The sequence below is a fragment of the Dasypus novemcinctus genome, chromosome 4 (genome assembly GCF_030445035.2).
Source record: "Dasypus novemcinctus isolate mDasNov1 chromosome 4, mDasNov1.1.hap2, whole genome shotgun sequence".
NCBI lineage: Eukaryota > Metazoa > Chordata > Mammalia > Cingulata > Dasypodidae > Dasypus > Dasypus novemcinctus.
In genome coordinates this window covers 11147778-11174564 of record NC_080676.1, presented here as the reverse complement: position 1 = coordinate 11174564, position 26787 = coordinate 11147778, and the positions used below count along the sequence as shown (strand labels likewise).

General features: G+C 38.0%; 1 protein-coding gene across 4 annotated transcripts in view; it reads right to left on the bottom strand.

Annotated features, from left to right (window-relative positions):
• The window catches only part of PLS1 (plastin 1), a 122172-nt gene that overhangs the window by 36719 nt on the left and 58666 nt on the right, over window positions 1–26787 (bottom strand). For 3 of the 4 annotated variants that reach the window (XM_004459227.4, XM_058295109.2, XM_058295108.2), the window contains exons 2-5: window positions 11780–11887; window positions 8204–8367; window positions 6279–6408; window positions 580–712 (exon numbers count right to left, since the gene is read on the bottom strand). In XM_004459227.4, the coding sequence (XP_004459284.2) occupies window positions 580–712; window positions 6279–6408; window positions 8204–8367; window positions 11780–11887 (535 nt within the window). The remainder of the gene's footprint in view (window positions 1–579; window positions 713–6278; window positions 6409–8203; window positions 8368–11779; window positions 11888–26787) is intronic. The other variant, XM_071214557.1, reaches the window with a different exon arrangement.

Below are 26787 nucleotides of genomic sequence, written 5' to 3'. Positions count from 1 at the left end.
TTGGAATTTTTCTGTATTTTTATAAACTTAAAATTAAAAAGACACCTGTTTTGTACAAAGAAGTGTACTGGGACTATAATATACACAACAAAGACAAATATGTGCCCTTAAAGAATTTACAATCTAGTGCGTAGAAACAGACTGCAAACAGCCAAGTATGATACAAGGCTGAATTAAGCATTACTTTTATATAAGCACAAATGTAAAAGGTATATTTTCCTTTTACATTTCTTCATGTTCCTGTTCTGGTCAGTATCAACATTCCCTTATTGGGAACTGAAAAAGAGAAAACCCTTGAACATTTAAAAATGTACCAGGGGAATAACCCAATAGTTTCCTGTCATTATTAGGGAAATAGATGAAAAAGTCATCAGAAAAATAAGGCACTGTATATGAAGGAAAATTTTTAGAAAACATACATTATTTAATTTTCTATATGAAATAAGTTTTTGAAGAACGAAGTATCCACTTGTTAATTAATTCCAAAGGACAACAGAGTCACTGAATTGTAGTTTTCATGGAATGTCTGTCACTTCGGGCACTATGAACACGTCTCTCTTAACCCAGTGTTCTGCTCACCAAAGGAGGACACCGTCTGCAAGAGACTTGAACAGACTGCCGTCGCTGGGGTTCATGGGTAGGAGATGCTTGCAGTCAGGGTCATTCTCCAGGGCTTTGTTTATCCAGTTAACAAAAGCCACTTTTTCTTCCTCTGAAAACAGAAAATTTTGGGAGACAAATTCCATTTATAAAACCCACTGCAATATAGAAACAAACTTTTCAATTTCTGCTCTAAGATAGTAAATGACTATTAATAAAACTCTACTAACATACTAAGAATACGGTGATGCGTGGAGAAATTACAACTAATGTAACAAGGGCAATGATAGTTAATATTGTAATATTTTGCAGCAATGGAAAGAAGATATTATTTCAATGCTAAGGGACAAAAATGGAGAGGTATAAGGGGTATGGGATTTTTCCTTTTGGAGCAATGAAAGTATTCTCAAGTTGACTGAAGTGATGACAGCAGAACTCTGATGAAAATGAGAGCCACCGAGTTTGCACTTTGAATGGATTGTACAAAGCATGGGACCATATAACACAAGGAATCCAGTGGTGGAAGATGGACTATGGCTGACAGGAGAATGTTCTCTCGTGAAGGATAACAAATATATAATACTGATAAAGGATTATACTGATATTGGATGGTTGAGGGAAAAGTGCACCAATTGTACAATATGGGCCGTGGTTAGTAGTGGTGTTTCGACGGTTTGTAGCAAATGTTTCATAACAATGTGGCGTGTTGGCAGTGGGGAGATGTATGGGAGCCTTGCATGATATATGCAGGTTTGTTTTGTAAATTCACATATTTTACTATACACTTAATGTTTATGCACGTTCATGAATGAAGATATACTTCAATAAAATTTTATTTAAAAAAATACTTCAGAAAAACAAAACAAAACTCTACTAACACAACCAAAGGGTCTGAGAAAAGGAGAAAGAAGAACTAATTTCACTGTTTCACTTGATGTATTAGGGGAGACTAAGTTATATATCTTAAATGAGTACAATGAATATTTTGTTTTATTCTAAAATCTTTCAAAACATGTACTCCTTCCGAGAGCTACTGAATCAGAAGCAGACCATCAGGGGCCAGATATATATGTATGTATATTTTTAAGCAAGGAAAAAATATAAAAGAAACACATATCCACAGCAACGAATTCCACTCCAAGGAAAGATTCAAGGAGCTGTGACTCATGGATCACAACAGAAATACAACATTCAATCGAGAGTTTCTCAAATTAATAAAATAGTCCATTTCTGTGGAATTTCTACAGTAAGAAAATGGACATGAATCTAGATACCAACACTGTGCTCTGCCATCTTTGTTATCAGCTTTTCAAAACACAGCTTTTCGAGTGACTACCCTGATATTTAGGCAGAAAATGTTGTTGGGTTACAAAATAGGGGAAACAGGAAGGAACTTGAAGGAAGGATGTTCTACTGCTTTATTATTATTTACTGTATAAATATAAAAATCACTTAAAAGTGTAAATCCTCAAAGGGAATAATTCCATTTTCCATCACAGGGTAGCATACAGTGAGCTGTCCTTCCTTATTATTCCCCAGGCCCTAGAATTAGATATTTTGTCTAACGGCATATTCGGCAGGTACTAGCCCAAATTTAATCAATCTCACACACACATATACAGAGGCAATAAAGGTACAAACACTTATTTCTAATTCTCCTTTGTACATATCATAATCTGCCTTCCTATCTTCTTGCCTCACCACACTCCTCCAGCAATCCGAAGTTCAGGGATTTAGATCACTAAAATACCGTGCCTGCTGCCCAGATGTTTGGTCTAGCCAGCACTGGGTTAACTGTAACACAAGAGTATTTCATGGACTTTAACCTCAGTCAGCTGATTGCATAAATGGCTGGTTACAACTACAATCATCTAAGGAGATCCCCGTCAGCCATGTGTGGCATCTCTTCCAATCAACTGATCAACTCAAAAGGTGAAGCTATTTCAGCTGTCAGTGAGAGAATCCCCATCTCTACTTCAGACAGCCAGTGTCTCCTGGGAACTCATCAGGAACCTTCATCAGAGGCCCTGGTTTGCAGCCTGCCTAGGAAATTTGGACTTGTGCAGTGCCTTGGTTGCATGGCAGATGTCTCCTGTCGCCTCTGTTTCATTAGAGAGCCTGACTGTGCACCTGCCATCAAAGGTTTTTAGGGTAATGATAAGATATAAGAGAAATGCAAATAAACACAATGTAAGGGAACTATATACACCATTGTGTGACATGTACAATGTTTCAAAGAATGTAAAGAAATAATCACTTCTGGTTGGGGTGATCAGGAAAAGCCTTTATGGGAGACGTATTATTGGAAAGACAGGTTTCTAATAGGTGAATATGGGCAGGGAGACGTTCCAGGTATGGGAACCAGGAATGAGCTTCCACTTCACTATTACTGGGATAGCGATAATAAAAAAGACAGACAATAAAAAGCATTGTTAAAAATGTAGAAAAATTAAAACCCTCAGATACTGCTAGTGGAATTCTAAAATAGTGCAGCCACTTTGCAAAAACAGTTTGGCAGTTCCTCAAAATGTTAAACGTAGAATTACCAAAAAAGACCCAGCAATTTTACTTCTAGGTATATACCTAAGAGAGTTCAAAACACATGTGCATGCAAAAATTTGTACTCAAATGTTCAAAGCAGCGTTACTGATAATAACTCAAAAGTAGAAACAACCCAAATGTTCATGAACTGACAAATGGATAAGCAAAATATATTATTCATATAATAGAGATTCATTTGGCAATAAAAAGGAATGAAGTACTGATACATGATACAACATGGAGGAACCATGCACACATTATACTAAGTGAAAGAAAGGTCGTATACTATACAATTCAATTATATGAAATTTCAAGAATAGGCAAATCCTTAGAACTAGAAAGTCAATTAGCTCCCAGGGGCTTGGGAGAGGAGGGGAGTGACTGCTAATGGATCCATCTTTTGGGGACGATGAAATGTTCTGAAATTAGATAGTGATGATGGTTGTCAACTCTGTGAATATACTAAAAACCACTGAATTGTATACTTTAAAAGGGTGAATTTTATGGTATGTGAATTATATCTCAATAAAGCTGCTATTTTTTAAAAGGGATTCAAGGCTCCATATCTAATAGTTACATGAATGTAATCAGATATAAAAATTCATCAAGCCATATACGTGAGATTAGTGCACATTACACACTTTACTAGGCACATATTGAATTTCAATCAACAAGTAAAAGAAATCTGTGGTGATAGATGTCCAAAAAATGTTTTTTTCTTATGGTGATACTTGGGAAATTACAACTAAGATAACTTAAGGATAATAGTTAACAGCAATATTGTAATATTTTTGCAGCAATGGCAAAGAAGATATATCAATTCTAAGGGACAACAGGGGGTATGGTGGAGTATGGGATGTTTCCTTTTGGAGTAAGGAAAACATTCTAAAGTTGAGGTGATGATAGCATAACTCTGCGATGAAAATGAGAAGCCACTGAGTGTACACTCTGAATGGACTGTACAAATCATGGTACTATATGACAGAGGGAATCCAGTGGTGGAAGGACTGTGGTTAACAGGACAAATATGAAAATGTTCTCTCATTACCTATAACAAATATGTAATACTAATACAGGGTGCTAATAATCAGGTGGGTTGGTGGAATATACAGCAAATGTAAGATATGGGCTTTGGTTGGCTCATAGCTTGTAACAAATGTTTCACAACAAAGCAAGCTGCTGGTGGGTGGGTGATATATGGAAGCCTGCATAATGATACGCGTGTTTGTTTTGTAAGTCACTACTTTTATCATACACTTACTGTATATAATGCACATGTGTGTATATTTCAATAAAACCTTGAGAAAAAAAGTGTGTTTTGTTGGTTTTTTTGCAGGGGGGAGGAAGAGTTACTGGGAAGGGGCATGAAGGAGTGATTGGGGATGATGAAAGTGGTCCACATCTTGACGTGGTTGACAGTAACATGGATTTAGCTACATGAATGTGTACACATGTAAAAGTTCAATGAGTGGTACACTTAAGATTACAGCACTTTGCTGAGTATGTCTTACACTGAATAAAAAGGTTTTGCTTTATTTGTTTAAAGCCATTTCAATAAGATAGGCAGAAATGGAGTTAAGAAATGAATACCCAGTGCCGCTGAGGACAACAGAAGCGGACAAAGAAACAAGACGCAGCAAATAGACACAGAGAACAGACAACGGGGGGGGGGGGGGGGGGGGCGGGGAGTAGGATTAAATAAATAAATAAATCTTTAAAAAAAAAAAAAGAAATGATACCTTTCGGGAAAAAAAAGAAAAAGAAGTTATAGGCAGCTGCCCCTATCATTATTTCTCTAGTATTTCTCTAGGGATAAAGATTCTTTGGCTTTGGTTTTTAAACACTGTGGGTATGAGAAATCTGAGCATACTGACAGTGGAAAATCCAGTTGAAAGGAAGAGTCTCAAGAGCAAGGAAGAAAGAGGATAATTAACAGGAGGAGGAGATAATATCTAAATAGATTCAGAAGAAGAAAAGTTACAAGGAGTTTTTGTCAAAAATCTAAAAATCAGGGGAGCGGGGGTAGCTCAGTGGTTGAGTGCCTGCTTCCCATGTACAAGGTCCTGGGTTCAATCCTCAGTACCTAAAAAACATGTATCTAAAAAGCATAGGGAAACGGACTTGGCCCAGTGGTTAGGGCGTCCGTCTACCACATGGGAGGTCTGCGCTTCAAACCCGGGGCCTCCTTGACCCGTGTGGAGCTGGCCCATGCGCAGTGCTGATGTGCGCAAGGAGTGCCATGCCACGCAGGGGTGTCCCCACGTAGGGGAGCCCCACACAGAAGGAGTGCACCCCATAAGGAGAGCCGCCCAGCGCAAAAGAAAGTGCAGCCTGCCCAGGAATGGCGCTGCACACACACAGAGCTGACACAACAAGATGACGCAACAAAGAGAGACACAGATTCCCATGCCGCTGCCAACAACAGAAGCAGATAAAGAAGACGCAGCAAATAGACACAGAGAACAGACAACCGGGGTCAGGGGGGAAGAGAAATAAATAAATAAATCTTTAAAAAATAAAAATAAAAAGCATAGAACTAATTATGTTCATATGAACAAAAGGACTTGGCATCTCAACCCTGAGAGGTAGGCTAACCATGAGACAAGCCGCCTCATCTTAAGTGATTCTGGATTTCCCGCTGGGCAACAATCCAGTGGTTCTATCAGATTAAGCAAATCAGATGCCACACTCTCCAGTCACTTTGTTGCTTGTTAAAGATGAATCAGGTATCTCAGGTCCTGGAGAATGGAAGGGAAAATGCTCACACTAAGCTTCTCCACCACTCCCAGATCAGGTCGACTTAGAGTCACATCACCACTCAGGATGGAAAAACCCATTCCAAGGACATTATTAAACACATCCAGTGCTGAAGTATAAATGACTTCCATTTTGTTGTTTCTAAACTCTTTGATGTGCACCAATTTCAGTGACGCCAGGATTTTTCATTTTGACATCTCCAAAACTGAGATGCATTTCAAATTTGATGGCATGTTATAATTTAACTTGCAGCATTTTCCCCCTCAGTGGTATATAAAATAATAGCATGAATTACAATGAATAGCCTCTTAGATTTGATGAAATATGGTACTTATTGAATGAATTCATGACCAAGAGATCAAATTTGGAACGGCAGTTACCTGAATAAGAATGCTGTGTGCCCTCACTGGAAATGGCTGAAGTTCCTCCAATAGCAGTAATCCCTTCCCTCTTGTTAATTATTTTGCGGAATGTTTTGCTGATGTCTTTGCTTTTTAACTCCTGCATTAGCTGAAATGGAATTTAAGAAAAATTGACCTTTAATCAGATAACCACAAAAAGACTTGTGATATGAAAGATAGTTTTCAGACTTCTTTGTTTGGAATGACACCAAAATAAATATTTATCAGGTGTGCTTCCTGCACTTATTGCTTGTACATACAGGTAATTTTAGTGTCATTTTACCAATAGCACAAAACTGAGAAATGTTTGCACCCCAACTACTAGAACAAATTTTGTTGTAACTAAGATTAAACTGACCACACTGAAATTCTTCTTCTTGACTTGCCCTATTTTGTCCTGAAAAGCTCAAATGACTGACTGAACATCTCAAATGTATACACATTAAAGTAAATATGTCAGCTCTCATAGGAAATAAGATCAGCTCTCATAACAGAAACTCGCCCGGCTGCTTTCTTACTGGACTCACGGAGACACGCGAGACCACGTTCCATCAGTACTCCACGGAACAGCCAGAGTGACTTTTCTAAAAATATAAATCTGACCATGTCTCTTCATACACTAGTATTCCCACTTCACTGGCTTCCCACTGCCCTTAGGAGAAAAGCAAAAATACTACACGGCCATGCATGAACTTGCCCCATCTTACTTTCCAGCCACTCTCCTTACTCTTACTATCTCAGCTCCAGCTACTATTTTTTCAATTGCTTGAACATCATCCCTAAATGGGACTCTACATAGGTGGTCTCTTCTGCTTGCCTAGTGCGTTATTCGTTTTCCTCAGCATACCCGCTTTTATCTGTTTTAACATTTTCTTCCTATCTCAGCTTAGTTTTCCCAGCTTCAGGGACACCTTCCCTGAGTCCCTCAGCCTCCCCACCAAGTTCAATTCCTTCTACTACAAACTCTCGTGGGGCCATGTACTGCTTGCTCTGTCACAGCAACGATCACAGTATTATATTTTACTCATTTGTGTGGTTCTGCCTTCCCTGCCACATGTAAACTCCATGAAAATGGAGAACATGTCTCTTTCTAGCTGAGTTCTTGGGCAAGAGAGGTGCTCAAATATTTAACAAATGAAGAATATGAAATGAGAATTTAGATTTCACAAATATTTATTCAATTAAAACAACGGTTATATTTTCATATGAAAAATAAAGTCATGGCGGTGATGGTGGAAGGAAGTAACCCCTTGCTCAACTGCTAGCTGGCCATCATAATTTACCTATGGCATCTCTCTGAGCCCGAGAGATTTGAGAGGCATGCTATTTGATTCCACATTCCATTTTTCTTCTACTGGTTGAGTCATATACTTCACATTTTGCTGAGCTACCTGAGTCTACAGATGGTTTGACAGTGAAACAATGTTACATAGCTAACTTAAAAATAATTCACCTGGTTATATCTGCCAAAATGCTGAAGATATAATTTATCAAAAAGAAAGAACCAGTTTCTAAGAGGTACCTCTCTCATATTTTAGCAATTTCAGTTACGGCAAATATTACATTTTTCAAAGTCAAGTTCCACAACTCTCAGTTGTTTTAACTTTTGCAGGGGTTCTTAAACTATTCCAGACACAGCGATGGTCAATACGCATCATTTTCAACTGTATTTATGCTGGGGCACCAACTACTGTTATCTAGATCTGACTTCTATCAACAATTGGAGAATGATTTTTTTCCTTTATGAATTATTTGTGAAAATTATTATTGTTTTTATCATCATCATCATTTTAAAGCAGCGCTTTTACTGGCCCCCGTGGCCTGATTTAACCAACAAGAATGACATAACAGAAATTCTGCTTGAAGCAAACTGACCAGCAGCCAGGCGGGATTAGATTACTTACTGACACGAATTCTTCGAAGCTGATTTTCCCATCTTTGTTGTTGTCAGCAACCACTAGAATCTTCTCCACAATCTCGCGCACTTTGTAACCAGGCAGAGGAAGGCTGGCTTCTTTAAACAGGTCCTGAAGTTCATAGTCACTGACATACCCACTGTTGTCAATATCTGTAAAGATAAACTACGAACTGTCAAATATCACTCGCAGTCCTTGTTGAAGAAAGCTGTCTGAGGATTCACAGTCACACAGAGCCGTTCATGTTGTTTCACAGGTAGCAGTAATTGCTTGCACCTGAACTGTACAGGGTATGCTGTACACTTTTGAAAAAATCCTATTTACATGGAGTTTATCTCGATAAATTTAGGGTCACCATACCTATTCTAAGTGCATAGAATCGATGTTGATCTGATAGATGGAAAACCCAGTTTTAGCACATGACTAAGTCACAAAGAACTAAGCCTGGGGAAGTCTCAGCTTTCTAAAAGAACTGTATCAGCAATAGTCAAGAGGGGATACCCACCCAGAATTTAACGGCTTCATGGTAATTTACAAAATGGATCTGCTGGCCCCACATTCCTTGTAAGATATGTACATCAGGAAAATACACAGAAGGCATTTCATTTAATGGCAGGTATGTTTCATTCATCAATTATTCACTGCTTCTTCATTATGTATTTATGCCACCATTATGTAGTCTGAATCATGTCTGATGTCACTTTGAGATTAGGTATTCAAGAAATAATTTCACACCTACATTTGGACTTTTGGAAAAGGGTTTCCAGGCATTTTCACATCATCATTGAGATGTCCTGCCCTGGACTTTCCCTAGAGACTGGACATCGCTTCTTGACACAGAACAAAGGTGGTACAAAGCACGTCTACCTAGCGTTGGCACTGAGTTTTGGATTTGTGTTCATTGCCAGAATCCACCTGTTCAGGCTCTCTTTGTTCATCTGGTAATGGTTACTTTGTTCCCTGTGTTTCTTTTTAACTCTCAGTAAAAGAGCTGTAGTCTTTGTAACTGAATTCATGAGAAGGACAGAAGTTTTTCTTTTGAACTCTCATGTGCAACTGTTAGAATTAATTGTTCTGAACTTTGGAAAATTTCTAACCTAGAATCTACCAATAACCAAAAAATTGCCAGGATCTAAATTCAGCTAGGAAGCTAAATTGCTTGATAGTAAAATGATACTGCTTTCTCTGAATTCAGCACAAACTCTCATTATTAGTGCATCACTAGTTTATAATTGTTTCCCATCATTCTGAAATACACTGACTTCTTTCTAGACCAGCATGAGGGCGAGTGTTTAAAAATAATCAAGACTGAATAAAAGTTATTTTCTTGCTAACCATAATGTTAATCTGCCAAGAATGGTTATGAGCGAGGGCTCTGAAGACTGACAGATCTGGGTGCTTAAGTCCCAGCTCCCTCCTTTACGACTGCCATAGGTAGGATGTGACATAGCAAGAAATGGGAGATATTGTGTAATGGGCACATGTTTTGTGCCAAGCACTGAGTGAAGAACTTGACTTACCTTATGTGATGAAATTCTTTTAACAACTTTGAGGTACTGACTAATATCATTCTCATTTCAAAGACTAGGAATTCAAAGTTTCAGTTAAGTAACACGCCAAAATCATAAGACTGAAAAGAAACAAGACTGAAAAATATTTTAACCTCTCAATTCTCTCCCAGTGAACCCCAAATATCCCAGTCCAGTAATTTTGGATGTGCATGTCCCTCTGCCTCTGAGAAAAATTGTCTGATACAAATTAGCAGAGGGCTTTGCGTTCATAAGTAGCAGCTGATTTTGTAAATAAACTCAGAAAGTACATGTTCTGCTAGTGTTAGCTCCTCCCTCACAGAGCAAACTATCTTGCTGTCAGAATAGCTCCATCAATGAATTATTTATTCAAAATATCGTTAAATGAATAGTGCAAGATTACATGTCTGTGAGTCATAAAGGTTTAAGTTGGTGTACCAAACAAAACAGATGAGTGATTCATTCATTTTACGAAGACCTAGGTAGCACTTTTATCCAAGCTACTACACTGCACCTATAAAATAAGAGAAGTCCCAAACTAAGAGATACATTCTTATTTCCTCAGTTTCAATGTTCAAAATGAGCTGAACATTCTAACAATTGCTCAATTTTTGTCTTGAACAGACTCTAGGCAATGTGTATATAGCACTGCACCCAATATCCTACAAAATTTGTCATTAACAGTAATTTTTTGAAATCCTACCATATTTACGCAATGTTCTAATGACAAATACACAGTCCCCAAAAGAAAGAAAAGGCCAAGATTAAACTTTCACAATGAGCCTAATTCAGTCACCATGTATATTGTATTTTGAAGGTTTGGATGTTACAGGAATGGCTGTGAAGAGGAAGAGGTAGAAGGGCTCTGTAGAATTCATTTTATGTACAGCAATGATTTGCACAAGTCACAAGTTTTTTGTGTTTTTTTTGAGAGCTTTACTTTTTAAAACTTAAATCTATTTTCTTTATATTCACCTATAACATTTGCATTGCTTTTCACCTACATTCATTTAGTCATTATGCACTAGTTTGTTAGAAATCTAGGCGAAAGACAAACTGTGATCATTATATCCTCCCCTGTCCACTGCCAAACTTGGTTTTCTACCGAGTGTGGAGGTGCACTAGAGAAGGAATGTGTAGAGGAAGGGGCAGGGATGGTGGTGTCACTGTTTCGATGTGGACTCACTGTGCTCACCTTTCATGTGGTTCAACTTTCACTTGCAAGCATTTGCAGACTAAAGCAAAAGATAGCATTTACATTCTCATTGTTTGCCGTGAGTTTTCTAAGAGCAACACGCAGAAGAATTAAGATCCAACAGAGGATGGGGAGATTTTTTTAGAAGGAAACTACTAAGTAGTCAAAATGATAATGTCACAAAAACAACACACTGAATGGCTTTAAAAAGTGAAAGAAGGGGAGTGGGTGTAACTCAAGTGATTGAACACCTGCTTCCCACATAGGAGGTCCTGGGTTCAATCCCCAGTACCTCTTTTAAAAAAAATAATAATAAGGGTCAAAGAAGAAAAATAAGACAGCCTTTGAAAACAACACTAAGTTTTTTTAAAAAACTATGCATGAGGGAGAATAAAAATAAGACACGTGGCCTCTGAAAACAATACCAAGATTTTAAAAATATTCTTTATGAAGTCAGAAAATATCATTGCTGGTCACAGAGACATGAAGGCCAGCGTTTAGCTTACACACAAGGAAGTGTTTCTATGCTTTTTCTCAATAATGAAGGAGGCTATCATATTAGGCATATTCAGTTACACTGTCATTCATTAACCTGGATTATTCTTTGCAAAGAAATAATTAAAGAATTCAAAGTCCAATTCACCTAGAAATACAAGTCAGTCTTAGCTTATCTTTTAGAAAAGCAAGAAAGACCAGTGAAACCTAGATAGGGGGAAAAAGAAAGGAACAAATCTTTTGGAGTAACTGACAAGTGGTAGCGGCAATAGCAGGTATTGTTCCATTCCTGGAAGCTGACATTAGGCAGAATGGTAACACCCTTTCAGATTTCCTCAAGCATACCTATTTTATTGAATGCTTCTTGTAGCTCTTCCAGCTCCTCCCGAGAAATGGTAGTCGTACTGTTTTCCATCTTTGGACAGGAAAGACGATCTTCTGAGGTCTTTCTATCTAGAAAAGCAATGTTATTTTAAAAATTTAGCACTTTGGAAGGATCTGTCTAAGCAATATAAGACATATAGAGAAGGTGCTTCTCTAGAAGAAATCACCCAAGAGGTCTGACTGGCAAGGAACAAATAGAAGCGAGTAGTTCCCCAGGTAACATTCTCTCCCAGCACAGACAGGCCAAACAAAAAATTCTCAGACTCAGGAAGGGGAAAGAACACCTGCTTTTCACAGCTTGTGCTTTTATAGGGCCACATATCTCTCAATAGCCTGCATAATTACTTAATTTCCTCCCACTGTTTCAGTGAAATAAGCATTTCAAGCTTCAAAAAAGTGTAGCATTTATAAATGTCATGGATGAGGTCAGAAAGTAAAATTTTAAGACATGAATCATGGCTACAAAAAGGATAAAGTTAGAGTCTGTACATTTGGGGATGGAGTTTGTGGTTTTAATATTGAGCTGTACAATATTCAGTTATTATCATCACCTCTCCACACCCTTCTCCAAGGGCTTTCCTAGCTCTGTGGGGCCCTTTGTACCTAGAGTAGGCAAGACAAAACACTGAGGAAAAAAAATGATATAAAATTAAGCTGTAAGAAAAGTAAAAAAAAAAAAAAAAAAAGGAAGCAGGTGCTATTATTCAAAATAATTGGTAACAAATGCCCAAAGCAGAAATTTTAAATTACCCATAATCCTACTATCAAGACATATCTCCTGTCATAAGCCACTGAATGGACTGGGGGAGAGTGTAAACTACAATGTAAACCATAATCCCTGCAGGGCCGCAGTGCTCCGTGGAGGTTGTTAATGTGGGAGGAGTGGGGTGAGGGGGAGTAGGGTATGTGGGAACCTCTTATATTTTTTTAATGTAACATTTTTTGTGATCTATGTATCTTAAAAAAAGACAATCAAATAAATAAATAAATAAATAAATAAATAAATAAAAAGGAACATCAACTAATATCATTTAGGGATCTATCTCTTTCTGGTCTACTTTCCAAGTACATGTGTCCCTTTTTTGGGAGGTTGAAAAAATGTGAGCATATTATGTTATAACCTAGTTTTTGTTTTTATTTGGTACTAATAATACATTGTGAATATGTTTCCATGTTCTTCAACAACTTAATGTTTAATGGCCATATATTAAATCACAATTTATTTGGTAAACTTCTTTTGTCAAGGTATTCCATTGTTTCCAATTTTTAATTATTAAAAACAATGCTACACTTAACATGCTTGTGGATAAATCTTTGTCCATATCCATGATTATTTCTGAAAGACAAACATCTAAAAGCGGAAATAACAGATCACAGGGTATGCACATTTTTAAGTCTTCTGGTATGCACAACTTTTATTTTTAAAATGATTTAGAGCTCTATTTAACGTGAAGTTAGAGATAAATACAAACCATGTGGCATTCCTCTCATGTACACCTAACTACATCAGAGAGCTAACATGTACCTCAGAAAAAAAGTGAAAACCAGTGCCTTTTAAGACAGCAGGAATTGAAACTGAGAAATCTACTTTTTTATACATGTATTTATAGGAGGTTCCACATCATCCCTGAGCATTTTTCCTTTTTTAGCGAAGCACATATTGAAAATAATTTATTCAACAATTAAATTTTATAATTATTAAAAATCATATTAAATTGTATGATGCCATCTCGGAATGTGACTCATTCGTCACCTGTATAACAGGCTATTTAGGATTTTTTGGTGTTCCTTCAAAGTGGCAGTTTCTATCTCTTACAATTCTTCTGAAGCTAATTAAATGTGAATTGGAATACACACACACACACACCTTTGCCCCTTGGTTAATTCTACCCTGTTTTAAAAAAATCTGCAGAGCTCAATAAAATGAAATAGAAACAACATGTAAATGGAATTCATCTTACTCCCGGATGCAGATTCTGACATTTTAGCATTAAATAATCACATTTTATTGAAGTCTCACTTTGAAAAGCATTTACTATATTTAACACTCTTTGCAGGCATATAATTTTGTCCTGAAGAGGTTAAATAGACTTCTTACAATTTTTAAGTATGCTTCCCTAGGTCTGCAAAATGCTAATTCTGTTGTGGCTGGCTTTGAATCTCTGCGGTCTGGGTCATCCTGAATATCCTTTCCTGTGTTCAAATTTTTTTCTATCCCTTGCCTCAAGTTATAAAAATAGAGGTCCAATTTTAGCATTTGCACTCCACAGAAAGGCTGCAAATTAACAGTCTCTGTTGACCTTGCATTCCAAATGATAAACGTGGCATTTCATTCTTTACTCAAGCCTACTCAAATATATGTCATTTGTTAGTTACAGAAAGTATTTTTATTCTCCCATAGTCAGGCAAAACCAGCACATAAACTTACTGAACAACTGATTTACACATGCAATATTTTGTTTCTTATTTTTAAAGTTTGCTTTTATGTCTAATAATGTAAGAAACATGCTTCAAGTCCCTTGATACAAATTAAACATATAGAAATATGGAGAATAATCTCCAAAATATACTGTTAAGAGAACAAAGCAAGGTACAGAAGAGTAAGTATACTTCCATAGATGGGGGAGGGAAGGAAGAGATCAGTTGTATATTTGTAAAATACATCTGGAAAGATATAAGTAAATGGTAACAGTAATTGTCTCTCTACAGGGAAATGGGCCACTTAGACAAAACTGTTCAATAAAAAAATAAAATTTTTTAAAAAATAAAGGGAAAGGGGAGGCACAGTGGGAGAGAGGTACTTTTCATTATATACTTTCTGTATTAATTAAAAACAATAAAGGTAACTTTGGTAAAACAGAAAAATAAAACACTAGTTCTCTGAAGGAACACATTATGGATGAGATTATACAGATAATACCCTTAAATCTATGATACAATTTTAAATACAAGTGTCTCTATTTCCTTAGAAAACAATATACTATGATTAAACCAGCAAAATAATTTACAGCTTTCCACAAAGGCATGAAGATTAAGTGGCAGCGTGGTTAATGTAAAATACATCGCTTCTTTTACAAGTATAGAAGCATGCATAAATATACGGTATCAAGACTTTTCTAAGTTTTTTCAAAATGATGATAATGTAAAGCTTCTTCACAAACTAAGTATAATAGCTAGTGTACTTTCACAGGCATTTTCACACGGGACAACAAACTTATGGGAAGCAAGATATACTGCAGGCTAAGAAAAATACAGTTGTTTGAATTTAATATATAAAAGACTGCTCTCGTTACATGACGCCTAAATAAATTGTTTGCCAGGATTTTTTAAAATGAAAAACAGGGCTGACTTTTTTAAAAAGTTATGGACAGAATGTATTTCACCTGCTAAGCAATCAGAACTGTTCAAAAGTTTAGAAGGAAAAAGCCCAATGGCCCATTATTAATCAATAACCCACTATTTATTGTTCTTACTTATCTCACATTAGATTATTAATGTGCCATCCTACATGCTCCATGTACATTCCCATTTAATCCCTGCCACTCCCCATTTTCGCAGATGAGAAAGGGATACTGTTAGATGATAAAGGGATGCCTCACGGGACTGAGTTAACTTTGTAAGGTCTCAAATTGAGTAACTTTCTCAGTGTCACAGCTAAGCCAAGACAGAAATAGACCCTGCCTTTAGGCCAGGATGCTCTACAATTTCCCAAATATAATCAGCTACCAAGCCATATAAATATATAAATAAGTATGTACATAATAATTTATGTACTATAAAAAGTATACACTTGCAAAATACTAGCATTTTGAAAGACATCAGCCTCTATACAATGCTCAGTAAAGCTTGGGGAAAAAATTCTAGCTACAGCAACTCGTATTTATCAAGCATATAACTTGCCAGACCTGAAACACTCTGGCAAACACAGTTACCAGAATTTGCTTTGCAATTTTAGAAATGAAAAACCTTTTCATTTAACCAGCAAATAAACACTTGGCATTGAAGCACCCATGACTGGGGACCTGAGACAGAACGCTCAGAAGCTCTTAGCTGTGAAGTCAGCCCTGAAAGATGCAGCAAGAGGCTGCCAGGATTTTAACCAGAGACCCTCCAACAGGGCAGGTTGTGCTAAATTCTGCATAGGTATATATATAGTCTCATGGATTTTGACATGTTCCCTACATTTCTTCAATAATTTCAATATTGCTTTCCTCCTCCACATCTTTTAGCTTATGTCATTTCAAGTGGAACCTTCTTTCACCCAATTAAAGCTTCTTTTTGTTTCCCCTAACCCTCACGTGTACCTGACACAACCAAATATATTTTTGGAAATTTAAGGAAGCATATCCTAAAAATGAACTTTCCAATTTAGATGAAATTGTATATGATCTTTTATCCTCCCTCAAAATTTCTAACTTCCTTGAACCTTATAAAGCTTTTCCAAAATTAGTCAAAACTACCTTTATGGTTGGCAAGATCTAAAGCCCTTCTTCGAACAGCGTCAAGAAAAAAAGTTAGAAATGGCCCTGAGTAGACATGAAACAAACAGGATTTTGAGGTGTTCCTAGCTCTTCAAAAGTTTCCCGATGGGAGGAAGCTAGCTGCATACACTCAGACCTTGTGGCTCCGAGCTATTCTGCTCTCCCTCCTCCCTTAAAGGCCCTAGTTCAGGTCACTTGAGATTGAGTCCTTGAGGCAGCCCCTGAATCAGGTAGCCCAGTCTTCCACTTCCCTCCATCCTCCAAAAATTCCTTTCTTCCCTAACTGCCCCATCTCAATTAATATAACAAAATCATGGTGATAGTCACTGAGGGCTTTTTAACGGGGCAGGAACTGTGCTTACCTCCTCACACACGTGGGCTCACCCTGCACTCAACTGTGCTTGTGCTGATGGAACAAGCATCCTCCCTTAAAATGTATATTGAAGCCTACAGAGATTAGGTAACTTGCCCAGGGAGCCAGAAAGTGGACAGAATAAGAGATTCAATATCAAATCTGCTTCTAGAATCCAAGTTCTTAAGTTCTACCTGTATCCAATCAACATCCTACTCTCTCATTGCAAGCACCATAGCTAGTTTTAAAGGATCATTTTACACTAAGGTATAAATGACTAATTCATCCTTAAAGTCCAATTATACTTACACATTTTAAGAGTAAATATCTGCTTTCTTTAGTAGAATAATGTATAACTTATTGTCTAATCAACTATTTATAAATCAATAAAATGAATAATCTATATCTTTATGTTTCTCAAAAACATGATACTAAGTAGAAAAAGCAAACAACTAAAGGATATATACAGTATATATATGCTATACCAGTTGTAAATTATAAAATCACAAAATATTATATATATTGTTTATGGAACTATACATATAGAGTAAAACTTAAAAACACAAGGGAATTACACATAAATCCAGAATATTGTTTACCTATGAAGAGGGTGGGGCTGGATTTATTTTAAAGATCAATTTGAAGCAAATACGGCAAAATGTTAACATCTGTTCAATCTGGATGATTAATACATGAAAGTCAGTTATAGTTTCTGTGCTGAAAACGACTTTTGTGTTTAAAATAATGGGTAATTTGTTAAAAAATTTAATTCTTAGAGAAAGGATGTTTCTTAATTCAAAGAAAAAAACCACTAAAAGAAACTAAGCTTAAAAAATAAACAAACAACAAGCAAAGCAAATGAATAAACCAACTCAGGAAGCCAGTGTGGCTCAGTGGTTGAGTGCTGCCTTCCCACATATGAGGTTCCAGATTTAGTCCCTAGCCCCAGTTGCCTAAAAAAAAAAGGACAGGAAAAGACAAGAAAAGAAATAAAAACAAAGAAAACAAGATGACCAGGAATATGCTTTTGAACAAGGAACGTTTTCCCAAAGCTCCTCAAGGCTTTGGGGGAAGAAAATTGTTTTGTTTAAAGTATTTTAATCTTGAATAATCAAAATCAAAAGTTATGTCAGGAAGAGCGGATGTGGCTTAAGCAGTTGAGCATCCGCCTCCCACATGGAAGGCCCCAGGTTTGGTTCCTGATGCCTCCTAAGGAAGACAAACAATGAGCAGACACTGAGCAAAAAGAACAAGCAGACAACAAGAAAAAAACAACGAGCAAGACAGTGAGCAAACAATAAGCAGACAAGAAGCAAAGACAAAACCAAGCAGTGAGTGGATGTGGCTCCAGCAGCTGGAATACCTGCAGAGTACTGAGGACAGAAGAGCTGCCACCAAGCCCCTGCACTGCAAAAGGTCCCTGGATAATTGAGACAGATTCCAGATGCCTAAGAAAGGCTTAGCAGTACACGGGCAGGTTGGGACATCACAGTCAAACTAGAGTTACTTTAAAGAAAATAAAGAAACGTGATTTTTTTTCCCTACATAAGTTTTATGGGGGGAAAAAACCTTGATAGTTTCTCTAAAGAACTGGAATCAAAGGTTCCAGAGTCTTTCAATCTCTCCGATGAGTAGCTGTTTATAGTAGTGCTCTGCACTTTCCCTTCTCCATTTGTATTAAATGGTAAACTGAACAACAAAGAAATATGGTTTTTTTCTAGTTTAATGGAAACCTGGGAAGTATTTTCATTTACCTAAAATCTTGCCAGCTATCTCCTTATTCAATCATATTTCACAACCAGGTGTTGAATCATTGATTTTGCAAATAAATAACATATCCAGATTCTATATCAGGTGCTAATTTTTTTATCAGATTTTCTTTAATTAGGATGTCCACCAACTCACTAATACCAAAGTGTGAATTGGAATTCCATTTACTTTGTTAAATATTTGTCTCCCATTCTACCTAAAGGCCTGGAATGCCCTTTGGACAGAGAGAAAGCTCTTAAATGGCTACAGTGTAATTCAAAAATTTCACAAGCAGGCTTTTCATCGATTCTACAGGGGCAGCTATGCTAAATAAGCTTTCACTTAGCTTTCCTAAAAGTGATCAATTTGATTGTCAACAACTGTGTCCTAAACTATTTTCAAAAAGTAATTGTTATAAATAATCAACTTTATTCTCAAACAAGCAAAATAATTTCCTAATTGCATGGACAATCCTAGAGACCTTAAGACACCCTTGTGAAGAGTTAAGACAGGTGTAACACACCTAGTGTAAGGTGACACCTGGCTCCAAACTGTTGTCTCTGACCTCTTAAACGGAGGTTTAGTAATCACCTACAAAAATGAACAAAAACAAAACAAAACAAAAATCAATACATCACTATCTTAACGTGGGGTGTCCACCTCAGTCTTGCCAAGCCTTTACCATCTCATGACTCAATTCACACGCTGCTCCAACTTCCAGCTTTTACATGGTCCACCCCTCACCCATCTCTACAATAGTCCTGTATATAGGATCACCGTCTTTTCCTTGCCTCAGTGTCTCCATCACTTATGTATTATCCAGTTCACATACATTAAGTCACTCCATGAAATTTGCTATGTAATAGTCTTATTTTGCTATTTTATTTTCATCCCACCTTCCCAACTTGATGGTTTGCTCCTTGCAGTTAAAAGCACACGCTTATCCTTTGTATGCCCCAATGGCTGTACTCTGGTGTTTATGTGGGCAATGTTCAGCAAAACTAATAAACAATGATATTTCTCTTTTCAGAGATTCTGGGATAGTACTAGGTAACAAAGGCCTGTAGGAAATGAGCCACCAACAGATGAGTGAAGAGACTAAGAGGAAGTGTTTCTACCCCAAAATACCAAGTTCTCCTTCTTCACTCACCCATTTACTCATTACTTATTCAACAGAGAGCTATTATTTACTCACAGGGCTGAGTAGTAGGGGCACAAAGTAATTGGATGGCATACAAATTTTTGAACCTATGTGGCTCTATGTGATGTTTCTTCCAAAAGTATCCTATTAATTTTGGTCAACTTTTTCCTAATTTTTTTACAAATGAGTGCATAATACACTGGCAAGTCTTCACTAGATGAATCCTTTTAAGTTCTGATGCTTTTACATATAAATAGATATATAAACAAGGAAGCCTGCTGGCAGGGCAGAACAGAGAGAAGAGGCGGCACCTACATCTTTTTTCCCACAGCCTCCCTTCGCGGGCCCCCAACCCTGGTCATCACATTCTGCATATTTGCCCACGTGGGCACTGATTTGGGGTTGGCTTCCCGAGCATTCAGTGGCTGCTGGAGTTTCCCCCAAGACTCTTTCACATTCATTTACTGAAAAACCCCAATAGATAGACCCTAGTAATGCAGTTTAAACCCATTCATTCATGTACTTAACAAATACGTACTATTTGCCTGGGCTCAACACAGGAATTCAAACACAAACAGGAATTATCTTCTTCTAGGGTTACCCCCAACATAATGCATATCAGGTTCAACCGAAAGTGTCTGAAATTTTTAATTAAAACGGATTTGTTGTAAATGATAACAAAATCATCTTAAGATTACTTCTCTTTGACAAACAAATGAAAGTCATCCTCTAATTCATTTGCTGTGTAAATCTGGGTTTAAAGTGGCCGAGTAGGGAAGTAGATTTGGCCCAACGGATAGGGCATCCATTCACCTACCACACGGGAGGTCCAGGTTCAAACCCAGGGCCTCCTGACCAGTGTGATGAGCTGGCCCACGCGCAGCGCTGACGCACACAAGGCATGCCGTGCTACGCAGGGGTGTCCCCCGCATGGGGAGCCCCACACACAAGGAGTGCGCCCCATAAGGAGAGCAGCCCAGTGCAAAAATAGTGCAGCCTGCCCGGGAATGGCACCGCACACATGGAGAACTGATGCAGCAAGATGATGCAGCAAGATGACACAACAAAAAAGGGGACACAGATTCTGGGTGCCACTCACAAGAATACAACTGGACACAGAAGAACACACAGCGAATGAACACAGAGAGCAGACAACTGGAAGGGGGGAGGGTAGAGAAAAAAATAATTTTTAAAAATTAAAAAAAATGAAGTGGTTGAGTGGGTGTCACTCAGCACATATTTTATATGACTTGGAGTTGGAAGTTTCTGGACTAGTTGTAGCCAATGTAATTGTAGTATAGGGAAGGGCAATGTGAGGGGGAAAGCTGCAAGGTATATGCGTAGGCTCACGAGCACAACACATGCAAAAATGAAAAAGACAACGGGAGAGACCAAAGGACTTTGAAGAAAACAGAAACAGAAGCTCTCAGAAAAGCATTTAGTATCTGAAGGATATGTGTGAGGCAAAACTATCCTTTCCCCTTCAATGTAAAGAAGAGTGATTGTGGGAAGGGAGAAGACAGCAGAGGAGAAAGCTCCAAGAATCAGTTTCTCCACCATAACAATGACCAAACTGGCAGGAACTATCTGAATCAACCGCTTTGAAGCTCTGGAGTCTAGGGGAACACTGCAGCACCCACACAGGAGGAAGAGGCTGGTAAATTCCTGCAGTGGCTACCATGTCCCTTCCCCCAGTCTCCTGACCTGCAGCAGTAGGGAGCAGAGCTCTGACTCCAGGCTCAGCTTGCTCATGCCAGGGTGGGACATAAAAACTAGTTCTCCAAACGCTGGGGACATATGGTCTGATCCCAGATCGCCACCCTTGATCAGCTACTTCAGATCACTGGGGGCCACCTCTGAGGGTGGCCACTGTTCCAACACCCCCACCCCCCACCCCATCCCCCAGGGCAAAGGCAGCAGAGGAAACTTAAAAGACAGTGGCCTTCCTCAGAATTATGGAAAACCATCAAAAGACTGCAAAAGACTGCATTACCAGCTAAGTGCTGAATTAAGGAGAGGCAGTTTCGAAAGCCACAGAAGTTTCTCATGCCCATGTTGGATCCTATCCTGCCCTCTCCACAAAGCAGGGGGAGCCAGCTTACACTCCCATTGTGGGTCCCTGGCTCTGTTCCAGAGGGAGTAGCCTGGACCCTGTGCACATACTGGGTGCACGTATGCCAACGCCAATCCAGCAGGTGGAAGTCAGAGAGACTAGGGTGGAAATCTGCCAGACTGGGTTGGAGAACATGTCTCCAGCAGGCACTTCCAGAGTTTGTCCTGAGGGCAGAGAAGCCCCTTGCAGGCAGTATGGAAAGCAAGTTGAAATGGCTTGGGACCAAGGACATCATCTGCTTTAAGTCACTGAAAAGAGCACCCAGGATGGGAGGAAATCTGTTCCAAAGGGAGGAGAGGGGGGCAATCACCCAACTATTGTGGAATATAAATAGGCAATTCCTGGTGTCTCCAGAGAGCACCACTCAGGAGAAGAAGCAAGCTCTGATGAGGCAAAAAGCACCCTGCATTTCCCACTGGCCTCAGGCTCATCTGCTGGAGAAGAGGGCTAAGCTCTGAAGCTTTCACTCTGCAGAGAGTGAAAGGTGCTTTTTTCCTTGGTTCATTTGTTTTGTTTAGCTCCTGACATATAAGAAAAATGTGTCACATCACTAGCTGGATACAAACTTAAGGGACAAAAATCCCAGAGTTACCCCTTCAAGATATTAAAATGTATATTCTGCAGCAAAAGATAACAAGACAAAGAAACAGAAAATGATGATCCATTCAAAGGATCAAGGTAAAAATCAATAGAAACTATCAAAGAAGAGGACCAGACTTTGGACTTACCAGAGAGTTTTAAAATAATGATTATCAATATACTCAAGGAGGTAAAGGAAAACACAGGGAAAGAACTAAAGAAAATGAGGAAAGCAATGAATGAACAATATGGGAATCTCTGCAGAAAAACATTAACTTGAAGAGGACAAAAACTGAAACAAAAATTCCCTAGATGATTTCAACAGCTGATTGGAGGTGGCAGAAGAACGAATCAGACAACGATTCAGGCCAAGGAGCAGAAAGATGAAAGAATGAAAAAGAAAGAGGAACTTCCAAGAAGATGGTGGAGTATGGAGCCCCAGAACTCAGTTATTCCAACAAAACTATTAAATAGAAAGAACTGTCAGAAACAACTATTTTGAAACTCCGGAGAACAGATGAACACTGGACAGATATACAATGTACAAAAATATAATTAGTAACAAATATAAAAAAAGGAGAAGGAGAGGTACAGGAACAGCATATGTTCATATTACTAAAGATAAGCTGGTATCAAAATAAATATGATTGTTATAGATTTAGGAAGTTAAATTTTAACCCCACGGTAGCCACAAGGAAAATATATTCAGAAAGAAGTAAGAGATGTCTCAAAATGGCACAATATGAAAAGCAAATATATATGGAACTAGGAATTAATGGAAGAATTGAGGGTCAAAAAAGGTATAAGACTTACAAACACAAAATAGCAAAATGGCAAAAGAAAGTTCTGCATTATCTATAGTTACTTTAAGTTTAAATGAATTAAACTCTCCAATCAAAAGGCAGAGACTGGCAGAATGGATTAAAAAGTATGACCCAACTATACGTTATTTACATGAGACTCACATTAAATTCAAAGACATAAATAGGTTGAAAGTGAAAGGATGGAAAAAAACCACACCATACAAGTAGTAACCAAAAAGAGCTGGGATAACTATACCAACGTCAGACAAAACAGACTTTAAGTCAAAAACTAGGAGGGACAAAGAGGGTCAATATATACTGATAAAGGTGTCAAATCAACAAGAAGATATAATAGTTATAAATATATATGCACCTAACAGAAGCATCCCAAATAAATGAAGCAGATATAGACAAATTTGAAGAAATAGATGGTTCTACATTAATAGGAGGACACTTCAATATACCACTTTCAATAATGGATAGAACACCTAGACAAAAGATCATAAGGAAATAGAAGACTTGAATGATACTCTAAACCAGCTAAACCTAACATACCTATATATAGAACATTTCCCCTAACAGCAGCAGAATACACATTCTTCTCTAGTGCACATGGATCATTCTCCAGGATAGACCATACGTTAGGTCACACAACAAGTATTAGTAAATTCAAACACATTGAAATCACACAATGTATAATCTCTGACCACAGTAGAATGAAGCTAGAAATCAGTAAAAGAGGGAGAAATGGAAAATTCACAAATATGTAGAAAGTAAACAAATACACCCTTAAATAACTTATGAGTCAAAGAAGAAACCACAAGAGAAATCAAAGACAACACTGAGAGGGATATTTTTAGCTCTAATTGCTTATATTTAAAAAGAAAAAAGATACCAAAATCAGTGACCATACCTCAAAACTGGAGGATCTTAAAAAAGAAGGAAGGGGGAAGCGGATGTGGCTCAAGTGATAGGGCCTCTGCCTACCATATGGAGGACCTGGGTTCAATCCCTGAGTCCTCCTGGTGAAAAAGAAGAAAAGAAAGCATGCCTGCATAGCAAGCCAGTGCCTCCATGGTGAGCCTAGCGCCCACACAGTGAGCCGAGTGCCCGCACGGCGAGCCAGTGCCTGCGCCAGTGAGTGGCAAGCCAAGTGGCCAGGCAAATGCCTGCACAAGTGAGTCACGGAGAAAGATGATGAGGCAATAAAAGAGAGACAAAGGGGAGAGTCAAGGTAAAGCACAGCAGAGATCAGGAACTGAGATGCCACAATTGACAGGGAACCTCTGTCCACTTGGGAGGTCGCCAGGATCGAATCTTAGTGAATCCTAGAGGAGAAAAATGAGAAGACAAAAGGAGAAATAGATACCGAAGATCACATAGCAAATGGACAAGCAGCAAAAATAGTAGGGCAGGGAGGGGTAGGGGAAGAAAAAAATTATTAAAAAAAAAAAAGGGAAGGAAAATCTAAACCCAAAGCAAACACAAAGAAATAAAAATTAAAGTAGAGATAAATGAGATATAGAATTTTTTTTAAAATGGAAGGAATCAAGAAAAATCAAAAGGTGGTTCTTTGAAAAGATAATAAATCAACAAACATTTAGTTAGACTGACAAAGAAAAAAAGTGAAAAAACACAAATAATTAGAAACAGAAATGAAAAGGGGGGCATTACTACTGACTCCTAGAAATAAAAGACTATAAGAGGATACTATGAACAGTACTCCAACAATTACTTAACCTAGATGAAATAGACAAATTCCTACAAACACATGAAGTACCTCCATTGACTCAAGAAGAAATAGATCTCAACAAACCAATAACTAGTAAAGAGTTTGAATCAGTAATCAAAAACATATATTTTTTAAAAACCTCCCAAAAAAGAGAAGCCCAGGACCAGATAGCTTCACAAGGGAATTTCACCAGAAAGTCCAAGAAGAATACATTACCTATCCTGCTCAGCCTTTCAAAAAAGAGTTGAAGAGCAGGGAACACATCTTAACTCATTCTGTGAGGCCAGCATTACCCTTATACCAAAACCATATAAAGATACCACAAGAAAACTATGGACCAATATCCCTTATGAACACAGAACAAAATCCTCAACAAAATACTAGCAAACCAAGTCCAGCAGCACATCAAAAGAATTATATATTATGTATGCAAGGGTGGTTCAACATAAGAAAAATCAATAAATAAAATACACCACATTAAAAGAACAAAGGAAAAACCTAGGGACACATCTTCAGGATGGTAGCATAACATTGTAAAAGTAACTAACACTAATTTTATATTAGAATGTGGTTAATAGGGAAAATTTTAAGTTGTATATATTTTATGACTTTTCAACAAAAACAGTCAACCCTTTGGACTATAATTAATAGAATAATTATAATAATACTGGTACATTATTAGTAAAAAAGGGACTACACTAAGGCAGTTTTAATAATAGGGAAAATTGTATTGGGAGGGTAATATGGGAATTGTGTACTTTCTGTACGATTTTTTTGAAAATACATTTCTCTAATTTAAAAAAAGTAAAATACAGTTTGAAAAATAAAAGGATCTGGCCCCACCAGAGAGAAGCAAAAATCCTGACCAGAATATCAATGTAAAAACATACAGTATAAAGGTAGAAACAGACTCAGACAAAACAGAAGTGACATGGAAGGACTTCGAAAGCAAATCTTTCCCAAGGAGAGATCCCATACTGAACTCAAAGCTACTCAACTGCAACTCTGATCATTAAGACTTCAGGAATGGGATTTGATCATCCAAACACAAAGGCTAAAATGCTATTAATTGAATTATGTAACTGAATGATAAGTGTTCAGAGTTAAGAATGCTCATTAAATGCTTAAATCAGTATGCCAAAAAAATAGATCTCTTCTCATTAAAATTCGCCCTGTTATCCCTAGCTAATGCCAAACAGGTGGCTATTGAGTTTTGAAAGCCAAACACTTAAAGTTCAATCTCCCTTACCTCCATCCCTCTGGCTTGCACTCTTTGCGCAAAGGTGCACTAATGGGTGTGCCAAGCCTCCAATGATAAGGGCACTATTCCCCCACTGCAGCAACCTTCCAAGCAGTAGGAAAATATTTGCTCCTTTGTTAGCTGAGCCAAGGTTGGTATATTGTTTTAACTGAGAAATAGGAAACCACATTGAAAACATACCCAAAAAATAAAAAGTAGAATTTACTGATAAAGCCTTAAAGAAAAAGTATACATGGAAGACTCTGATAGCAACCATTTTCTGGGGGGAGGTAGAAGAAAGGGAGGTCTTGGTACCCACGGCCTTCCTGAATTCAACATTAAACAAATGCAGCTAATTTATAAACTGAGGAAATTAAACTCTATGAAATAGGACTCTTGGTTCTTCTCAGGACCTGTTAACCAGTCTTGTCCTGAGGCCCCAAACTCAGCAACACTTCCATTTCACAGCTTATCAAAATTCCTGTAGGGTTCAAACAGGGCCTCCTGGCCCATGTGGTGAGCTGGCCCATGTGCAGTGCTGATGCGTGCAAGGAGTGCCGTGTCACGCAGGGGTGTCCCCCACGTAGGGGAGCCCCATGCACAAGGAGTGCATCCGATATGGAGCCACCCCACACAAAAAAAGTGCAGCCTGCCCAGGAGTGGCGCCACACACACACGGAGAGCTGACACAGCAAGATTATGCAACAAAAAAGAGACACAGCTTCCCAGTGCCGCCGACAAGAATGCAAGCAGACACAGAAGAACACACAGCAAATGGA